Genomic DNA, 20590 nt, shown 5'->3' on the forward strand with positions numbered 1-20590 from the left:
GCCTAGGGCACAGAAGAGTTCATGTGGGATTATATCTGAAGTCAGCTAAGCTATTTAGGGAGAAGGCATTGGCTCTCAAGAAGAGAGAATAAAGACTGTACCCTAAATCCAGACAAGTGCTGGGATGAGAAAGATTGACAGGAATTGCATAATGATAACAGTAACACTGAGGAAGTGAGATTCCTGACACCGAGAAAAAGGTGTCCACAGGAAGAGCAATTTCAAGTTTCTACAAAGACCAAGTATGAAATGAAACAGAAAATGCTGGTTTGGTTTTGGAAAGTGAGCTGCAAAGGAGACACAACACGAAGTTTGGTCAAATAGGCTGTCCTAAACGTGGAGGACAGGAGGAAGGCAGGGGAGGCCTCATACCTCACTGAATTCTGCAGCAGGGAGAGAGGGAAAGGCAGAAAGCAGAACGGGATGCAACAGGTTTTTGTTCTGTGGTTGGTTTGTTAGTTTGTTTGTTTCTAATATTAAAAGATTCTCAGTTTTTACGTTGAAAGCAACGGAAAAGAAATAAAATGGCAAGTTGGATGTGGTGTTGCATGGCTTTAATCTGAGCACACTGGAGACAGAAGCAGATGGATCTCTGTGAGTGCAAGGCCAGACTGCTCTACATAGCGAGTTCCAGGACAGCTAGGGCTGTGTAAAGGGATCCTGTTTCAAAAAACAAAAAGCAAAAGAAACTAAAAACAAAATAAATGAAATACATAGTAAGTAAGTAAATAAGTATTCATCAGGCTGTATCAGATGGTTAAGAATGAACTTTAAATGCCCCCCTTTGCTGTGGACGGTCATTCACTCACCTAGAGTTCTGTAACATTATTATCATATGCCATCAACTCCAGTGTTAAAGTCTAGATGCATACTTGAGAGAAATTGTAGATGAATACTCTGTTAGACTATTACAAAGTTGTTTCTCAGCTTCTTCATTTAAGCACGACATCTCTAAAATACCTGTCTGCTTAGAACTATCTTCGGGGTGAATTTCTGGTTGCTCTGTCCACTCAGTGTCAGTTGGATTATTTGTAGTAGCTCTTCAGCATTCTGGACAGTCTGCTTCCACTTATAACAATTTACTAAGTCCCCAGTCATCAGCAACCACTCTCTTGGGCAGCACTCGATGTCCCAGAGTCCCACTAGAACCACATCCCAGAGTCTGCATCAAGGGCCCGAACTCCACACTTGGCTCCTTTACTTAAAAGCTCCAAGTTTCCTGGTAGCATAAACCCTTCAGGAAGAAAAAAAGGTTTCAGGCCATGTGTTTAACTCCTGGAACAGCCTCGGTTCCCACAGCAGTATTAGCAAAGCCATTAACATATCTCTAATTCCACCAAATTGAATCCATTCCAGCATCTAATGTTATTTATTCTCAGTACAAAATTATCTCTGGGAATAGAGTTATTGTTCCAGAACTTGGTCCTTAAAGAGTTCCAGTAAATGAAAGCGTGTGCTCCCTGACTTTTTCAATTATGAAGGAGATGAAGCTCCTATATTACAATTATCACCTTCAAGGTCTCCCAAAGTGCTAGGTATATGGACATAACTTAATTTATGACAAGATTTGGAAGCTACAGATAAATACAGCAAGAAGGCCCTCAACGGGACAGCCTAAATATGATAATATAGGCTAAGGGCTGACAAACTATCAGAAATCTTTTTGATGCATTCACTTATTGAAATTCACATGACTGTTTCCTAAGGAAAAGAAGTATATCCCCAAGAGTTCAAAGGGCATGGAAAAGACGGGGATGAAGTGAGAAATAAAGGCTCCTTACAAAATCACGTCTTCTCTCATGGAGAAAAGGTTTAAATTCATAACAATGGAGTCATTTTCTTCAGGTTCTTTGTGACACAGACTTAAGTATGGACTCTCAAGCCCTATTCACTGAAACTAGTTAGGGTTGGGAATAGTGTCCTTCAGTCCAAGGCTGCATAGTGTTCACACTGTCTCCAGGTTAAAGAAATTTCAACAGGCCAAGTTGCAATATCAGGAATGGAAGCTGGCATGTACTCGACAGGAGGGTGAGTCCCCAGCAAGGGACCGTGCCAACCTGCTTGAGATCATCGCAGACTAACTTGGAGTTAGCAGAAATATTCTCTGTGTGAGACAAATGGTGGTCATAGAAGCAGAGGGGCAACGAGCGGACAGCTCAAGAATACAGTTGTATTGATGAGCACAGCGGGGCTGGGATCTTAAAGAAATAGATATTTCAAGATTTTTTCCAAGACTGCAGAACACATTAGTGTCAGATCAAAAATTTTAAGTAGATTTGCATATCGCTAAGCCTAGCAATCATAACTATGCCCCAGCTGGGAGTAAATATATTCCAGCATATAAAGTGCAGTTCAAACAAATTTTTCATTATATCTTCAGTAATATTGACAGTAATGTTTACAAGTAAAAACAGATGTCCTAATAGTACAAGCTATTATTTTTAATAAAAAATATATGCAGGCTATTATCTGTCATGGATTTCACTAGACTGTCTTCGTTTTGCATTAGCCAACCTTCTCATCCCAGGAAGTTTGCACTACAGTGGTGAAAAAAGACATGGAGAAAGAATATGTATTGAAACATGCAGGCATTAGCAAAGCATATAAAACAGCAAATCTAATATTGGCCAATAAAAGACATAAGGGAATTGCAGAGATTGAGCAAAGGTCTGAGAGTGAATACAGCAATACCCTTTCAGGAGAACACCAATGGTTTACTCCGAGATGTTCATTTCATGTGAACGGCAGTAGCTGTTAGACTGATACGACAATAGTAAATTTGGAAAATATTATGTAGGCCAGATCACAAAGCACGAAGTACACCCTAAATATGATCACTGATGCCTTTTGTTCATGAGTTTGTGTATGTGGGCATGTATGTTTGCAACTGTGCAGGTGTGTGTGTGTGTGTGTGTGTGTGTATGTGTGTGCGCGCGTGCGCTGGTACTCATGTGGACATGCCTGTGGTGCCCAAAGCTACAACTCAGTCTTACTTGATTACCCTCTCTCTCCTTGTTCACTGAGGCAAGGGGTCTCAGCTGAACTCAGATATTGCTGGTGTGGTTAGTCTAGCTCACCTCTTGACCTCGGGAGCCTTTGCTTCAGCCTGCTGAAGGCAGTAATAACAAACACCTGCCACAGCTGCCTGGCCTTTCTGAGTGTGCAAATCTGCATGTAGGTCTTCATGTTTGCATGGCAAATGGTGTGGTGTGTACACTGACTCATATCTGCAATCCCTTGCTGAAGACTTTTAAACAAGGAAGTGAAATAAATAGGTTTCTGAAGTAATTCTTCTGACTATGAATTGTAAGGAATTTGCAGTCATTTATAATGTGCATACATGTTCCTCATCTTTTTCTCTTTAGTCCAAAATTAATATAGCAAATCCTCAATTTTAATAAGTAGTCTACATAAATGAAGAAAATGCAGTTTACACTGCAGAACGTAAAGAGACATCTGTCTTAGTGATGCTTTTTTGACAGCTGTAATTTGGCACTAGCTGGCTAAAGTAATTGACTCCTTAAATGTCAATAAGGATGATTTGGGGCACACCCTGTGGCTGGAATTTTTAAACACTGGCAGCAATTTCAGAAATTTCAGTAACTGACTACCTTTCCTTAATCTCCATCTGTGAACATGGAGGCAGCAGAATGATCATGAGGGACATGCAGACCAGGTCTCATTCCTCAGTGAGGAGCACGCAGACCAGGTCTCATTCCTCAGTGAGGAGCACGCAGACCAGGTCTCATTCCTCAGTGAGGAACACGCAGACCAGGTCTCATTCCTCAGTGAGAACATGAAGACCAGGTCTCATTCCTCAGTGAGGAACAGCCTTCTAACTTCTCCCTCCCTTGTTGAGCAGACAGCAAGGGCAGGAAAGTATCTCACACAGCCACTGTAATATCTAAATTTTTATTATCTTGGGATATGCTGTGGTAGTGTCTTACAGAGGGCCATGTGCTACTCAACATGCAATGTTCTAACAGGCTTTAATTTTAATATTAAGATGTGAGGTCAGAGTGGACACCCAGAAATCTTATTGAGAGTAAAAGCAGTATTTCTTGCCAGATAACAAGAAGTTAAATATGCTGCTTTCCCTTTTCAATATAAGAAACAAGATATGAGTTACTACCCAGATTAAGCTACACTTTAAAAATTCGCAGTTGTCATAAACTACTCTGGTATGTTGTACTTTCATCATGAGCACATACGTTTAAAGCACAAAAAGTTAGTCCAATTCTTTTTCACTGAATAGCTTCCTTTCCCAGTGTTTGGGCACATTAATTTTGCACTGTGGCTCTTTTAAATCTATTTTTATGATGAGGAAAAATTCTTTAGGAGCATCAAAATAGCAGTAATTTAAAAAGGTTTTGCATATATCAGTAATGCCACAAAAATTAAATATGCAAGTGAACCAATCAGAGGGAGAAACTAAGAAAAACAAAATTGAATCACAGGCTGAAACTATCTTGATGATCCATCAAATTCATTTATTCACTTAGGAAGACAGGAAGTCATCCTCCAATTTTTATTCACAAAACCGAGTCCTTTCTTATCCAGCATGTACACCAAATTGTCCGTCCCACAGAAGACTGTTTGTCTTTATGCATTAAAATTAAAATAAGCACAGTATGTTTTCTCATTCACAAATAATTTGTGCTATAATTAACAAAATGATGCAATTCCAAGAAATGAATAGGGATGGATGAAATAATGCCGAATGCCTGGGCCTATGAATTTTACTGACACAAACACAAAATTTTGAATGTTGTAGTATTAAAAGAACATTTCAATATATGATGTGGCAAAATGCTTTTGACAATTACAGAATTAAAGTGATTTTGAAGTACTGACTTCACCTGATTGACTCAATAACATTCAACTTCACCAGAAAAATGTTCCTCTTCTCATTTATTTCCCCGGGCAGCAGAAGCTAAAGGAGTTTTGCAAATGTTTTATTTACTGGCCAATTTGCAGACATCTCCACTCAGCCTACACAGTAACAAGCTGGCACTAATAAGCCATACACAAAGATCCTAGTTATTAAAATACAAATTAGGCCCCCCTTATGTTTATACATGTGTAAGTACAATTAATATTGCAGGCTTAGTTGGAAACAAAATTGCTTTAGTTAACCAGCCGTTGCAGTGCAATCAAATGAGGTTTTAGATGCAACTGGAAAAGATCTGTTCGGTGGAAATAATAGAAACTATATCATGCGGAACAATTAGTTTACCAAGCTTTATTCCCTGTCCACCCACCTGCCCTTAATCAAATCATTTGTCCATCTTAAGTGACATGGCATGCCTTCTTTCACACCCACAGTTCATGGAGACCTGCCCAACAGCTGGTAGGTGTGGCTTATTTACAAACATTGGTTTGAACCTGTAAATGCACGACCATATAAATTTTCATCTATTTAGAGTGTAAACCCTTTGCTCCCTCCCATGTTAGAAGCACCACATGCCAAGCAGCAGCGCTGTCTGGCCAGTTGCTCCCTCGATGGTATGTATACTCCTGGGGGAGTGAAGCGGAGCCGGGAGAGTGTGAATTACACCAGCCCTTCTTGCTGCCAGCATTCAGTGCTTTGCCTTTTGTTCTTGCTGTTTATGGGATTTTTCTACTTCACACAGTGGAGAATGCTAATCAGCTTTTGCCGAAGCAATATTAATGAGACTTGCCAACTTATACTTGAGGGAAGAAGCAGAATATTATATTTCTTTTTGAAATGTTAATGCAGCTTTTAGGAAACTCTTCTCGCCTTCTAAATTACCTTAGCGTTAAATTATTAAAGAGCTATTGCACTGGTGGAAATAGTTAAATACCTTAAATGATAAAAGGATTATAAAGTGTAAAGGGAGGGCCTTCGGAATGGGGTATTTAACTTCAAATTAAACATTTTCAAATGTTTGCTTAAAATACTGTCCAAATTTGCACCTGTTTTGGGTGCTTTATCAAAACAGAGGCCTAATGTTGGTTATGTTTGATTCTGAATCATCAACTTGAATCTTATTCTGGATCTAGAGGATTAAGTTAGCTTGATATATCTATGAATTCAAGCACTTTGTACTTTGTCAGCAAAAGATGGGCAACAGTCTCCTACTTTACTACATTTTGATCATTTTAATATAAAATTTAGCAAATCTAGTTCAGGTTCTAGTCTCCAGGCATAAAAATTCTCACAGTTTCAATGTTCTACCACACCACGGCCTTCAAAGAGCAGAGTGGCTGTGGACACTTGATCACATAGAAGACAGAGGACACCAATCCTCAAGCATGCAAATACCAACAGAGAGGGGGTGCTTTGTGAACTGCAAGCATGAAGAGTGCGGGAAAATCAATGGACAGGGCTCCGCCTTGCTTTCCCTTAAGAGTCTCTTTTAAGGATAATACAAGATGTTAAACAGGTCCTGATTGCAATGTAGCTTAATGGGAACTTAAGAACAGAGTTTGTTCAAGAATACTCCTGCATAGTGAATGCTATTTGATAGGAACATTTAATACTGAGGTAAATGACTCATTTTCTATCCATATAAGCTTCAGTAATGGCTTTTGGATCATTGTAAACACATTTGTTGTTCTGAATGAAATTTCGAACAGTATTCCTTCATCAGCCCAGGCAATAATGGTACATAATAGGAGTAACAATTCCATGTATAAAGAGTTGACATGTCACAAATAGGAGCATGGTATAAAATTGTCAGTGCCTTATCGTTTAGCTGGTGTCTTGTTGGAAATGAGTAAAATAAGCAAAATGCTAGCGTGCCTTCCAATTGATGATATTGTAGATGCAGTAAATATGCAAAAGCTAACACACTGAATGTTGTCTTATAGTTCATGGTCACCTATCACTTTTCTAAAGAGGAAAAAAAGGCATTACTAAAACAATGTTTAGTATAGATGAGTTCAGTATTCAACAATTTATAAAGTATCTGGGGGTAAAAAATCTACTGTCCAGAAAGACGTAGCTACTGTTTAAATACAATAAAAATGGTAAAGAAGGAATTCGTTTAAGCCTGTGTCAATTTGTTATTTTTTTAACAATAACCTAAATTACCAAATGATTTAATGAAACAATGATATTTTTTCAAAGAGAAAATGTGTAATTTCTGTGTTACAGAGGGAAACTGTGAGATGTTGATGATCCTTGGAGTTCTGTTAATTACTGAAGATTTAAACTCAATCAACAGCAGTTGCACTATAATAATACTATACCAATCAGACCTAGTTTACATTCATGATATGTCACATGCCACCTTTAAATGGGGTGGGGGGAGGAAGAAAACTTGCCATCCACATAAATTACCAAAGATAATTGTTTGGATCATTTATCTCTAAGCTATATACAAGAAACACAATTTTAAGATTATTTCCCTCATCTCAAAGGTACTAATTGCATTCTAACCCCCTCATTCCAAAAGCTCATGTTTGTCAGTCTTAACGGTGCTTAGGATGTTCATTTGTCTGACAATTTCATCTCATGTATTACAGGTGACAAGCTGACCTTTATTAACATAACCATGACAAACAACTGGGGAAATCCAATATCTAGTAAGATGCAACAATTCAGTCAGTATGATCAATTTACTGCGAAAATCAAACAAGATGACAGTCAACTAGAGTCACTACTGAGTAGATTGTCTGATACTAATTAGTAGATAAAGAAGGAGAATCAGAAGTATAAGGCAAGGAGGTTTATAAAAAACCCAACATGCTATTTAGACTACTTTCCATATATATATGCAAAATAACAAAGCATTCCATGCTAAACCCTAGACCTACTGATATACAAGTTCCTGAATTTTAAATCAAATACACTTTAGAATAAGATCTCAGAAAGTATCATTAACTGGCATCACCCTTTAGTCCTTTTTGAAATAGCATCAGTGGGTTGGGGGAAGATTCTATGCTAAAAAGGAGTTGTCTGGAGTTTATCAGTGATCAGAGACTGAAAAGACCTCCACTATAAATACAGGCATCAACTATGTCACAGAAGAACTTCAGCTGACAAGTTGAGATTGGCCCCTTTTCGTTGGCTATCAAGAGTAGATAGGTAATTACAATGAGGGTTTCTGCAATGTTGTATAATTAACACAGCATCCCTTAGAACACAAAACAAGCTTATCAAATAAAAGAGAAAACGTGAAATCCAAAGCCAGCGGGCAATTCCAAAAGTAGTTCAGAGTGTAGTGGGAAGCCAAACTCAAACAAAGCAAACTGGAACCACTTGATACTCACGTGTTCCCTTCAGTCACTTCCCCCAGCGAGACAGCGGCAAAATACACATGTTTTGTTACACAAACCAGTTAGATTCAACTTGGTTTTCAAAATAACTATGAAGATTATTCACAGAGTATGATTCAAGGCTGCTTTAATATATTTTCAAATGTCCTTAAGAATGTGAGATAATATGTTTTGTCTTTCTTTTCTTGTACAGAAATATGACCATAAATATTCTAATTTAATTGGTCCTGGTCACTCAAAAAAGAATAGACTTTGGCAGTTTGGGGTCAAATTCCTATGACACTGTAAAATTCCATCCATCACTGAATATACTGCAATGCGATCAAAACTATGCAAACAAAAATACTGGTCAACTTAAATGAAGTGATTATAAAAAAGGTCCTTACTGCAAAATCCTCCCTCCACTGGTGGGCTGCTTGGACCTTCTCGGCTTCCATAGCCAGGCGCTGAAAAAGAAACAGACACATGTTGGCATGACCAGAGGAACACGGAATTATAATGTAACACACTATCCGTGAGCTTTGATATTATAATGAATTACGGGGCATGAAAAGCAATAGACAGTGCTTATTTATGATTCATAAATTCTAAATCAGTTAGCAATCTAACCTACTAAAGTTGATGGCACCGCAATGAATTATCTACTGTTCTTGAATACCATGGAGTTGACCTACCTCTCCTGTTTTCATCAGGAACAGGGGCTTTTCTTCAAGGACTTACATTTCAATTCTTTTGTAAAATATTTTAATGAAATGAAGACAATATATTGACTGGAGTATAATCCTTTCTTAACACAACCAAATATTTCAGTCAGTAGAAAGAGAATGATGTTGAAATATTAACGATTATATGGTAACCAAATTGGCACATTTATAATAGCATGTTTAGAATTTCCTATATGCTGAGTATATTCTTATCTGTTTCAAAGATTATTTGAAATACTGTAAACTCAGAATGCACACATATGGAAATGGTTTCATTTCACTTGCCTGTAGTATGATGAAGTAAGGGGGAAGCATGAGGATGCTTTATTTCCCTTGGGTACTTTTAAGTTGAAATATAGGGCCAGAAATAGCACAAACTTAATAGCAAATACAATAAATACAAATGTATTAAATTCCCTTCTTAAGAGACAAATAACAGATTAGACTTTAGGAGATTATAAGATATTCAGTGGTTTTGTAATTTATGTTACAGTCTTTAAGAAATATTCTCTGGTGTTTGCTCTTTCTATGAGTCAAGTCTACATGAACTAATGCAAGCATTTCATGGCCACTCTTGACTCTAACATGTTAGTTTCTGTCCTTTAAGTTTAATACTATAAACTGCTCATTTTTCTAAGCTAGTACAGAGGTATTACCAATGACTACGTAATATATAATAAATATAAGAAAGACTCAGCTCCTTGATCCTTTGATTTCCTCATGAGCATCTGGAATGTAGATGCCTGCATACACACACACACACACACACACACACACACACACACACACACACACAATTTAAATACAGAATTTTATAAAGTAAAGTACATTTGTTGTGAGAGTCTGAAAATCTTTAGAAACCTGAAGACAGCAAGTTAAATGAATAAAAAAAGACATATTTTAAGGAGTTGAAGTACAAAAGTTGCTAAATTTTATTTTCTCTGCTTGAAAGATAAAATTAGGAACCCATGAAAAATACACTACTCTTATATCTTTATTCATAAAGAAATAAATGAAACTTTAGTCAAGTTTCATAAAAGTTCCAAACACTGACTTTAAGGAAGTCTAGGTTATAGCCAGCACACTCACTTGCTGCTCTTTCTAGTGACAGAAGACCCGAAGGTCATTACTTATAGAAATTGACATGCCTTCTAGACATCGCAGGCCTCTAATTAACTTCCATTCTAGTCAAGTGACATTTTAAAAGCCAATAATCTACCAGTGAATGCCATAGGGAAATTGCACTAAGACTAATAAAATCCCTATCTAATAAAGTGTGAATATTTTATTGTTAGCCAATCTCCATTTGTACAGCTGGATGTATGTGGATGTCCTGTAACAACAGCTCATTTCTAAAGAAAGAAAACATAATTCTGGAATGGGTAGCATAGGCTGTAGTGTACCTGCTTCGGTATTAACAGTCTTGAAAGTCACCAGGAGGAACCCCTTCTTCATAATAAGCAGCTTATGAAAACAGGAAGTAAAACTCTAGGACTCCAATTACTGGCCAGAAGAAAGGGAACAGAGTCTTATCTCTGGCCTTGAGTGGAGGAGACATGACATTCTAAACTAGCTGGAAGGTCCCAGGCTTGTCCAACCTTTTAATATTGTGATGCCACGTGGTAATCTACAACATTTATGTGCAAGAACCACTCAATTCAGTTACAAAACAGAAAAATAAAGAATTGCAAAATAAAGTCTCCTGATATTTTAAGTAACTTTATGATTTTGCAGAAGGGTAGATGGAGCTGTTACCTTATCATTCCTTTCCAGCCAAGGGCTTGCAAGTAAAGCACAAGGACATAGCATTATTCCTTCCCACTACAGCTGGATATATGGGTATGTCCCATAACAACAGCTCATTTCCAATGGGCCTGATAATCACTTGGACAGGAAATAGTATAAAAGAGAATTCTGAAAGAATGAGGAAGGAATACTGCTATGAGAGAGGCCAGGATGGACTATATAGGGAGATCTAGTCTCAAAAAAATAAATGCAGAAAAAGTATAAAGGCTGCCTAAAATGTAGGCTGGCACAATGACCTCTCTGGCCTGTACCAGCCCTCACCCCTTGAGAGTGCTTCACTATAGTCTACAATATACACTATGCCCTGAGTATCTTGTGAGGATTCTTTTGATGGTGATCACAGGACTGGGATGAAGGGGAAGCAAACACGAAACCCATACTGAACACTAAAAAACATCCAGCCCCTAGGAGCAACTGAAGGAGGATACCCCACTGGTCATCGGTCTCACTAACTCCATCTGTCCTCGTTAGCTCTGCCTTTGCATTATTAACCTCTCCTGAGTGGATGTTGAAGTCCCAGAAAAACAGAACCAAATGACTGATAAACATCTTTGTGACATGGGTTCAAACAATGTCCAAACAATGAGCATACAGAACAGACTTCATCCAAATGGGGGTAATTATCCAGGATGGGAAGTCCAGGCCACTTGCTAGAGCAGCAACAAAACCAGGTCGTTCCTTAGGATGACCCTGCAGAGGCAGAAGTGAGGCAGGTAATGGACAACTAGACGTCTATTTCACCAGGACATCATAGCTCCACAGACTTCTTTGTCCCTTGCCCCAAGTCTTTCTTTACTTAAACCTAAAGTGCATGTCAGTCCTGGAACATGAATATGGGGTCACTGGACCCTTTTATCTGCTTTCTTCCCGATGGGCCACACCGAATAAATAAATCTTCCTATCTCCTTTCACCATCAATCATCATCAGCTCTTTAATAGGCATGCTGGAGATGGGTTGCTGAGCCTCCTCTATTGGGGCTGCCTGAGTCTGTTGTTTGCCTCTAAAAATTCCAATTCCAATACCTATGAAGAAATGTGAAGCTCAATTCTGCTTATGACAAAGCAGTGAGGGTCACTTAAATGGCTTTATTTTAAATGTATGTGTGAAAATCACTTATACAAATAATGTGACAGATGTATATAAAATTCACATACCCCTATGTCTATTGGGTTGCACTTTTAAAATAATAATAATAATCAAAACACCTTAAAGGTGATTTTTACGGTTTTAACACAGCAGCCTGGCCACCAAGTCTTCAGTCTCTGAAGTGAGCTCCATGCCAGGTTTTAGTTTCAAAAGTCATCATTAGACATCCATGTGTATATGAAGACATTGTAGGATCAATACTAAAACAATGACAGAACTGTAAGATTCCGGGTTAAATGGAAACCAAAATAGCAATGCAAAATCACAGAATAAGTTTAGGAGCTGTCTTTACAAAGTCATCCCCTCAAACGCAGCAGACAGATTATTACTATCAGCAAAGAAGCTTTTGATATGCCGTGGTCTGCAGGGACAAGGACAAAATCAAACCAAACAGACAGGAAACAGCTTATCAGATGAGAGAAAGGCCCGCTCCCTTGGAGGCCTATCCATCCTCAGCCTTCGCACTGTGCCCTATCTGCATCTTTCCATTGGCACTGAATTCTGCCACATGCCATGAAAGTCAGATGAAAGGTAGAGGTATATTGAAAAGAGTCAGTCCTATCATTTTAATCCTTGATATTCAAATATATCTTCTCTTACAAACATAGTATTTTCTAAACAGAATACTTTCTAAGTATTCTACTTCCTAGGCTAGAAGTTAATTTTAGGCTCACTTTTATATCTTTAACTTTTGAGAACAATCAATCGTATGATTTTTAAAAGAGCTTTGAAAGCAAAATATGAGGCACCACAAGGCTCTTCAGGTAAGACTCCAAGGCCACTGACATTCAGATTTAAATAGGAAGTACTGAGTTAGAGATTCCATTTAAACAAATTCTAAAACCATGTCTTTGGACAATATAGACAGGATTTTTCCCTCTAATAAAGGGCAACAGATATAAACAGCAGACTAATTCAAGCAAAATATGCATTTTAGGTAATTGTGATTAATGATCAAACAGTTAATACCCAATAAGGAATGGCAATTGCTGTACTGTACCCGTATTGACAATCTAATTATCATTCTAATGAGTTTTACTAATTTTCATTAAAAGGTTCTTAGAGGATCAGGACACACATTTGAATGACCTAACAATACCTTTTGAAAATAGCAAATTAAGGTGAATGAATGTTTCCACATTGTGAAGAAAAGTGCACAGGCATTTCATTTGCTTCTGAGGAAGGTGGAGGGGTGTGGCTTCTGACTACTGTGGAATTTAGTGATGATTTTAACTGTCCTCAGCATCTGAGGTATGTACGTACTTTATGTATATTTCTATTTATGCATATGTTTATAAATGTGTGTGTGCATGTGTATGTGTGTGTATATTTCCATTTCAACCTCATCAACACAATTCCATAAAATTGATTATGCTAGAATTATAATCACTGAAGGCCAATTAAACATGTAAATATGAATAAAATGAATGAAAAGTCCTCAGCGGTACCTAAATTCCCTGTTTCTTCCTGCAGAAAAGCTCACATCTATAGAAACATGTTGAAACGGAATTTTAGATGCTATTTGAGGTAAAAAGCACCGATTCCTTATTTGAGTCATGAAAAGACAATGGAAGCCTGGCATCTGCATGCACACAGATATGGCATTGTCCTACCCCGGTGGCCACCTTGGATTCCAGGAAGAACAAAACCTGTCCGGCCTTCCCCTGGAGCAGTGTTGGACTTGGGAGTGTTGACAGATGTAAGAAGAATGGCATTCCACTCAGACAAAAGGTTTTTATGACATTGTGGGGACTTAAATGGTCCCACCTCTATGGGGTGAGGGCAGAGCTGTACTTTTTAAGTTTTTTTTGAGGAAGGGAAGGTCTTACAGTGCTAGGAAGCAGGCTTAGTCAACATATGATCTGTGTTCCATGCGGGGATGAGGCAGCAAAGCATATTGACTTAGGCTATGTGACGGGGTCACTTCCTCTCAGGGTAGGGATATGGGGTTTGGCTAATTTGTGAGCCATGCAAAGTTACCACAGTAGGCTCAGGCAGCAGGGTGGGGGTAGACAGAGTGGGCTGCTCATAGGGCCTGCTCAGGGCCTGACTAGATGGAAGGCCCGGCTTCTCTAACAGCAGGAGTGATCATCTGGTAGAAGAGAGTTTGGCCTGCGGGTGACAGGGATAAGGGCTTCACAGGAGCACCCTGCTGAAGCAGAAGTGAGATGACAATAACCAGACCACACTTGGTCAGGACTCCGTAACTGTGGGTAGCTCTTGCTCTCTTACTTGATTCTTCTCTCAATCCTGAAGACCATGTCAGGACCCTAAAGACACTTTGTAGGAGCAGTAAATAAACCTCCTCTCACTGCTTTTCCCTATAACTGCTCTCTTTTTCCATGTCAGGATGGATAGCTGAGCCTTGCTAGAGACTCAACCTTTGCTAAGAGCAACAGGGCCGATGTAGTGGGTCCAAATATACTCAAGAAGTAGCTTAATATTGGGGGGATCATTGTGGTTTTGACTTCATTTTATTCTTTTTTCATTATGAATACCTGTAGATAAAGCAGAACCTACACAGAACCTTTACCCCTACATTCTATTGTTTTTAGTACAGGAAGGTACTGTGCAAACAAAAGAGAAACAAACATCAACTGAGCCTCAAAACCTTTGATCTACATTCTGTCCTGTCTGCAAAATATGCTGGGGCAATGAACTTGTGGGAGTGGCCGAGCAATGTCTGATTTGATTTACAGCCCACTCCATGAGATGGAGCTCACACCTGACAGTGCTTGGGTAACCAAGAGCCAGAGACTAGATAGCCCAGACACCTAGGGTGAGATACTACTAGTCAAAAAAAAAAAAAAAAACCTAATAATAAAATGACTCCTAATGACATTCTGCTATACTCACAGAATCAGAAGCTAGCTCCTGCAGCAGATGGGAACAAATACAGAGACCCACAGCCAAATCCCTTTCCTCGGAGCTCAGTGAATCCCACAGGAGAGGTCGAAAGAAGGTAAGAGCCAGAAGGGTTGGAGGACACCAGGAGAACAAGGGCCTCTAAAAGAACTGAGCAAAGCTAATTTGAACTCACAGAAACAGAAGCAGCAAGCACAGGGCCTGCACAGGTCTGCATCAGGTCCTCTACTTACATATTATAGCTTTCAGTTTAGTATTTATATGGGACTCCTGAGTGTGTGAACGAGTTACTCTGATTCTTGTGCCTGCTCTTGGGCTCTTTTCTTTTTGTGGATTTGCCTTGTCCAACTTTGACGTGATGTTTTGGGGATTTTTAAAATCTTATTATATTGTATTTTATTATGTTTGTTTTATTGTTGTTGTTTCTTGGTTTTTCAAGACAGGGTTTCTCTGTGTGGCCATGGCTGTCCTGGAACTTGCTTTGTAGATCAGGCTGGCCTCGAACTCAGAGATTCACTTGTCTCTGCCTCTGGAGTATTGGGTTTAATTAAAGGCATGTACCACCAGACCCAGACTATTTTGTCACGTTTTCCTGTTACCTCTTAGAAGCCTGTTCTTTTCTAATGAGAGACAGAATGGGAGTGGATCCAGAGGGGAGGGGAGGAGTAGAGGAACAGGGAGAAGAGGGAGGGGAAACTGTAATCAGGAGATATTGAATGAGAAAAGATTCTATTTTTAATAAAAGGGGAAAAGAAAAAAACTAAAAGGGAAAGTGGATCACAGGACTCTTGCTTTCTCCACAAGGCAGTGAACAGAACATTTCTTAAGTCTGTAGGAGGTGCTGAAGGCTTCAACAGACAGGACCACATAACAGGCCCATGAATATTTAATACTACATATTATCTTAAAGGAAATGTAACCTCTTTTCAATGAGCTTGGACAATGTGGTTGGTTCAAATTCATATAAACACACAGTCCATCAGAATTCTTCTTGACCCTTCTAGCAGTTTAAAATCTAAATATTTCACCATGAAAAACGCAGTATGGTAAGGAATCACTCCAATTAAAAAGCATATCACATAGACATACATATTGTTTAATATGTGTCCATAAAATCATTGCTACATCATAAAAAGTCCATTGGACAAAAAAGAACCATCTGGAACCAGAGACAAGAGGTTAAGAGTTATGTGATTGGAGTAACCAAATTAATTAATATCAGTATATTTCACCATTTGATAAGGAAGCTGTGATAACCAGGTGAAAAAAAATACATACATGAATATATATACATATCCCGATTAAAAGGAAAAGTCTCCCAAGAAACAATATGAGCACAAAACAATGTGTGCTCCCACAAGTCAGTGTGGGGGGTCTTAGGGGAAGATTATGAGTTGGAGTTTAGCCTGAACAAAATACAGAGATCTTTACTCAAAATAATTACAAAAAATAAAATTTAAAAATTATTCTATGTGTATGTGTGCTTGGTTTTAGAAACAGTAAGCATATGTTTTGTGACTTTGAGGTCTATAACATATATATAGTATACAATATGTACATGCAAAATATAATTGGTTCTAATAGAAACATACATACTGTATGTACTATGTCATATATAACCACACACACACACACACACACACACACACACACACACACACACCTACTATCACTATCTGATAGATGCTTTCTGAATGTTTACACTATACATGTTTTGTCAACTCTTTTCAGTTAAATTCCCATGTAAATCACAACTTTATCACAAACGTAAATTCCTCAGATGAAATTAAGGAAGGGTTTTGACAGGATAAGTGTGTTAAACACAGCAAGCTGTAGCTACAGGTATTTTATTTGGTTACATATCTTTGGCTGTGGGTCAGACTGAAAATATTCAAACACATAGATACCAATAGTCTGAAACATACTGTCCAGAGTTCATTGTGCCTGTTTCTCTTTGGGCTCTAGTACTTTATGAGAGAGATAACATACTCCAAATCACCTGAAGTTCACCTTGATTACCTTCTCTGAGCTGGGCAATGACTGAAACACCATAATGCAGTGATCTGCATCTGTTGTTCCCGTTGTTTGGAATCTATGTTTTTGAAAAGACATCGGTCTTATCTGATAATTGATATTGCTGACTGTTTTCTCCCTGGTAGGCTGCACACTGTTGATGCCAAAGAGGAGTCACACAAATTTCCCCATGGAAATGATTTCTCCCAGGAGGAACCCATCATCCTTCCAAGTGGTGGTTTAGAAGAACCAGAGGAAATCACTAAGGCCATATGTATGAGACCTGCTTTGCTGCAGTTGCCTGGGGTTGCCAATACCTCTTCAGAAAGCCAAGCTGCAGCCAGCTCTGACAAAGCTCAGCACTAAGACCTAAGCATCCATTACAGCTTCACTATCAGAGCGCAGAACAAATCTCATTTGTAAACTCAGAAGATGCAATCCATTAAGAAACCATCTTTCTTTGTGCACAGGCTCTGTGTAAGCTGAATGATCTCAAACTGCCACTTACCAAGGCGATTTGTCCAGAGACCTCATCCATGGCTCTATCCTGCTGTACCTACTCAGTCCAAACCTTACAACTAGCACTAGGACACATTTCTATGTTTTATATTCATTTGATTAAAATAAACTTTTTCAGGCATCCTACTTTTGTTTAATGGCAGAAAACATAAGAATATAATCCATGTTTTCAATTTCCCATTTTGAAAAAAATTAGGGAAACTCAAAGACCTAAAAAGCATGCTAATGTAATCCAAAGTAAATTTAGGAAAATAATATCAAATATTGAGAAACTCTGACCTCTGAGAAGCAACAGTCTATCTGCTCAAGTGTTCAAGAGAAAGAACAGTTTATACAACTCATTAGATAGCTTTCTTTAAAATTTGTAAAAGATGGACTAAATAGAGATAAAACCATGTACAGTTTAGCAATCTGTGTCGACTTGATATGTTTGCACATCTATAACTACTTAAAGGGAGTACAGAGACAATTATCAATATAATAAATTGTTAATATTAACTGGTTTAAGCCAAACCACTAATGCATCTGTACAGGTGAAATGTCAGGATGCATAAGAACTCATTTAATAATTTCCTATCTTAAAATGCCATGTTGTGTGAAATAAAGATCTCACAATAGCTACAAAATCTTTCTTTTCTGGTGTACCATTTCAAAAACCATAATATGTAAAAAAAAATATGAATGAAACTTGCTGAAATCATGCTAGTCATCACTTACTTTTCTATTTGTGACCACGTAAAAAACAAAACTTTGGACAGGGCTTTTGGATACTGCTGTATAGATGTCAGCCTGGATCTGTCATATTCTGTAAGTGCTTTTGAAATTAACCACAAAGCTTCAAATCAGTCTCAGAGGTGTAATTAGCTCTGAGCAACTGGCAGAGTCTTGGAAAAGAGAAGCCAGGGTAAAGGAGGTTTCATCGGTGAGAAAGGCAACAAGAAAGCAAAAGATACACAACTGATGATCGATGTCACAAAGCAAAGAGATAAAACATTGATAAACCAAATGCAGTTTTCACATCAGCTATCTGCCTGGCCACCTGCAAAGAAGCACTCACTGAGCTTTGTAAATCACCCTGGACCCCTAACCAGGGATGCCAGCCTCACTACCATCCAAAGATTTTGATGCACATGTGGCTCAAATCTGTCAATCAAGCTCAGTGAGGTCCATCTTTTCTTCAGATCAAGACTTGAGAACACTCTTCTAGGGCTGCATGTTTTAGAGATCACAGACATTTACCAAAAGGTACTTTTTCAGAAACACTAAGTAGAAAACAATTTAACTAAAACCAACAGAAATCCCTGTCCTCCACGATGCCACATCTTTTCACTAATCACTGTGAGTTCCTTCCATCCAAAAGTCAGTTTTCCCATGTCTGTGCACCTTCCACATCTTACGCCACATATGGCAGAGAGCAAGCTCATAGTCACTCACTGTGTGTGAAAATGAAGAGATAATGGCTGCAAGGGTTCGTGAAGATTGATAACTAGTTTCACAGAAATACCATCATTCACTAGCATGACACTTTCAAATGCCAGACATTGCTATGACCTTATGGTCTCAAAACTTATCTTCCTATATGGCAAGCATATTTCCCGATAAATACTTCATCATTTAATTCTTTCAAATGCTACGTTAACTCAATACCACATGAATGTTTTAAAAAGTGTGGGATTTCATGGGGATACAGCAAAGATCGACATAAGGGCAAGTCTAGTCCTTAGTCCTGCTGGTAACTGCTCTGGGCTCTACACAGCTCAGCAATAATGTCCAATTATTTATTTAAGGAAATAGTGCAGCCAGAGAAAGCAAATAGCAATTCTCCAGCCAAGAACTAAACCTATAATGTCAATTCCAAAGGCCTTCCAACGTTTTCTTACCAACAGATTGCATACAATTAAATCCAGTTGCTGGAAGTGGATTGTTGGTGACATCTTTACCTATGTTGGACTAACTTGCACTGTTAGTAACTACAAAACAATGAAAATGGCTCTACAGTGTAATAGGTGTATGACAATGGCAAGTTAAATGAACACCTTCTGCCTCAATTTTCTGTACTATAAAACACGAATTAAAATAGTGAGCAAACTTCATTGTATTGTAAGGGCTAAACAGATGTTTATGAAGTCCTCAGATATTTTAAGAAAAGCCACACACATTTTGTAGAGAAAATAGCCATCTTAAATATTTACTGAAATAAAGCAATTAAACACACCGTACGTGGGGTCAGAGAGAAAGAACGCCAGCCCAGAACCCACATGGCAGTACACAATTGTCTCTCACACCTGTCCCAGGGGATCCCACGCCCTCATCTGGCCTTCGAAAGCACTGTACACATGTGTCGCACACGCGTGCACGTGCACACACATACACACACACACAGAGCACACTGGCAGAAACACTCAAACTAGTTTTAATAATAACAATAATAGTTTTAATTTAAAAACATATATGTTTACTACGACTGTAAGATTTAGAGTTGTTTTAGCTAGTACTCTCTCAATCAGTTCCAAATTTAGTCACCATGTTGGGAGATATTTCTCCACATGTGATTTTTATCATGTGAATGGAGGCAGAGAGACTGTATTTTTAGAAGTATTTATGTAGCAAACTATGGTGGAAGAGAGAGTGACTCCTTCCAAAGTAGAGGATGTGCTAGTGTGTTGTAGAGAGAAATAAAGATAATTCTGTGGGGCAAGTTATATAGGTGTGCAGGCAGGCCCATCTGGAAAAGTAGGGTTTCCTTAAAGCAAAGCAGGGTGGCTCATGTCTATAACCTGAGCACTCAGAAAGCAGAGGCTTCAATATACAGCAAGGTCAAGGCAATCCTGGGCTATTAAAAGACTAAAGAAATAAGTAAATACACAATGAAGTCGTGAATAAAAGATAGAGGCTTCCCAGGGTTTGCAGGAGCCAGCTGCCTGAAGGCTTCATGGGCCAGGAGTGAGGAGTAAGTAGTACAGATGGAATCCATGCTGCCTACTCCGCCCATGTCCATTGTGACTGACTCAGTCTCCTGAACCTAAGGAATCTAGGATGGCTGCCTCATTAGCATCTAACTAGAATAAACTATTAAACCCAATATGTTTCTTAATACATCATCTTGTGATTTACTATCATGTGGGGTTTATTATTTGTATTTAAATTTCCCCAGTTTAGTCCCAGATTTCTATCTTCAGAGCAATGGTTCTTAATTTTCCTGATGCCGTGATGCTTTAATACAGAGTTCCTCATGTTGGGGTGATCTCCAATCATAAAATTGCTACTTCATAACCTTAATTTTGCTACTGGT

At 38.5% G+C, this 20590-nt stretch overlaps 1 protein-coding gene across 2 annotated transcripts in view; it reads right to left on the reverse strand.

Moving 5' to 3' along the window:
- The window catches only part of Cacna2d1 (calcium voltage-gated channel auxiliary subunit alpha2delta 1), a 440143-nt gene that overhangs the window by 207327 nt on the left and 212226 nt on the right, over positions 1 to 20590 (reverse strand). For both annotated transcript variants that reach the window (XM_059257264.1, XM_059257263.1), the window contains exon 4: positions 8631 to 8690. In XM_059257264.1, the coding sequence (XP_059113247.1) occupies positions 8631 to 8690 (60 nt within the window). The remainder of the gene's footprint in view (positions 1 to 8630; positions 8691 to 20590) is intronic.

This window comes from Peromyscus eremicus, chromosome 3 (genome assembly GCF_949786415.1).
Source record: "Peromyscus eremicus chromosome 3, PerEre_H2_v1, whole genome shotgun sequence".
Lineage (NCBI taxonomy): Eukaryota > Metazoa > Chordata > Mammalia > Rodentia > Cricetidae > Peromyscus > Peromyscus eremicus.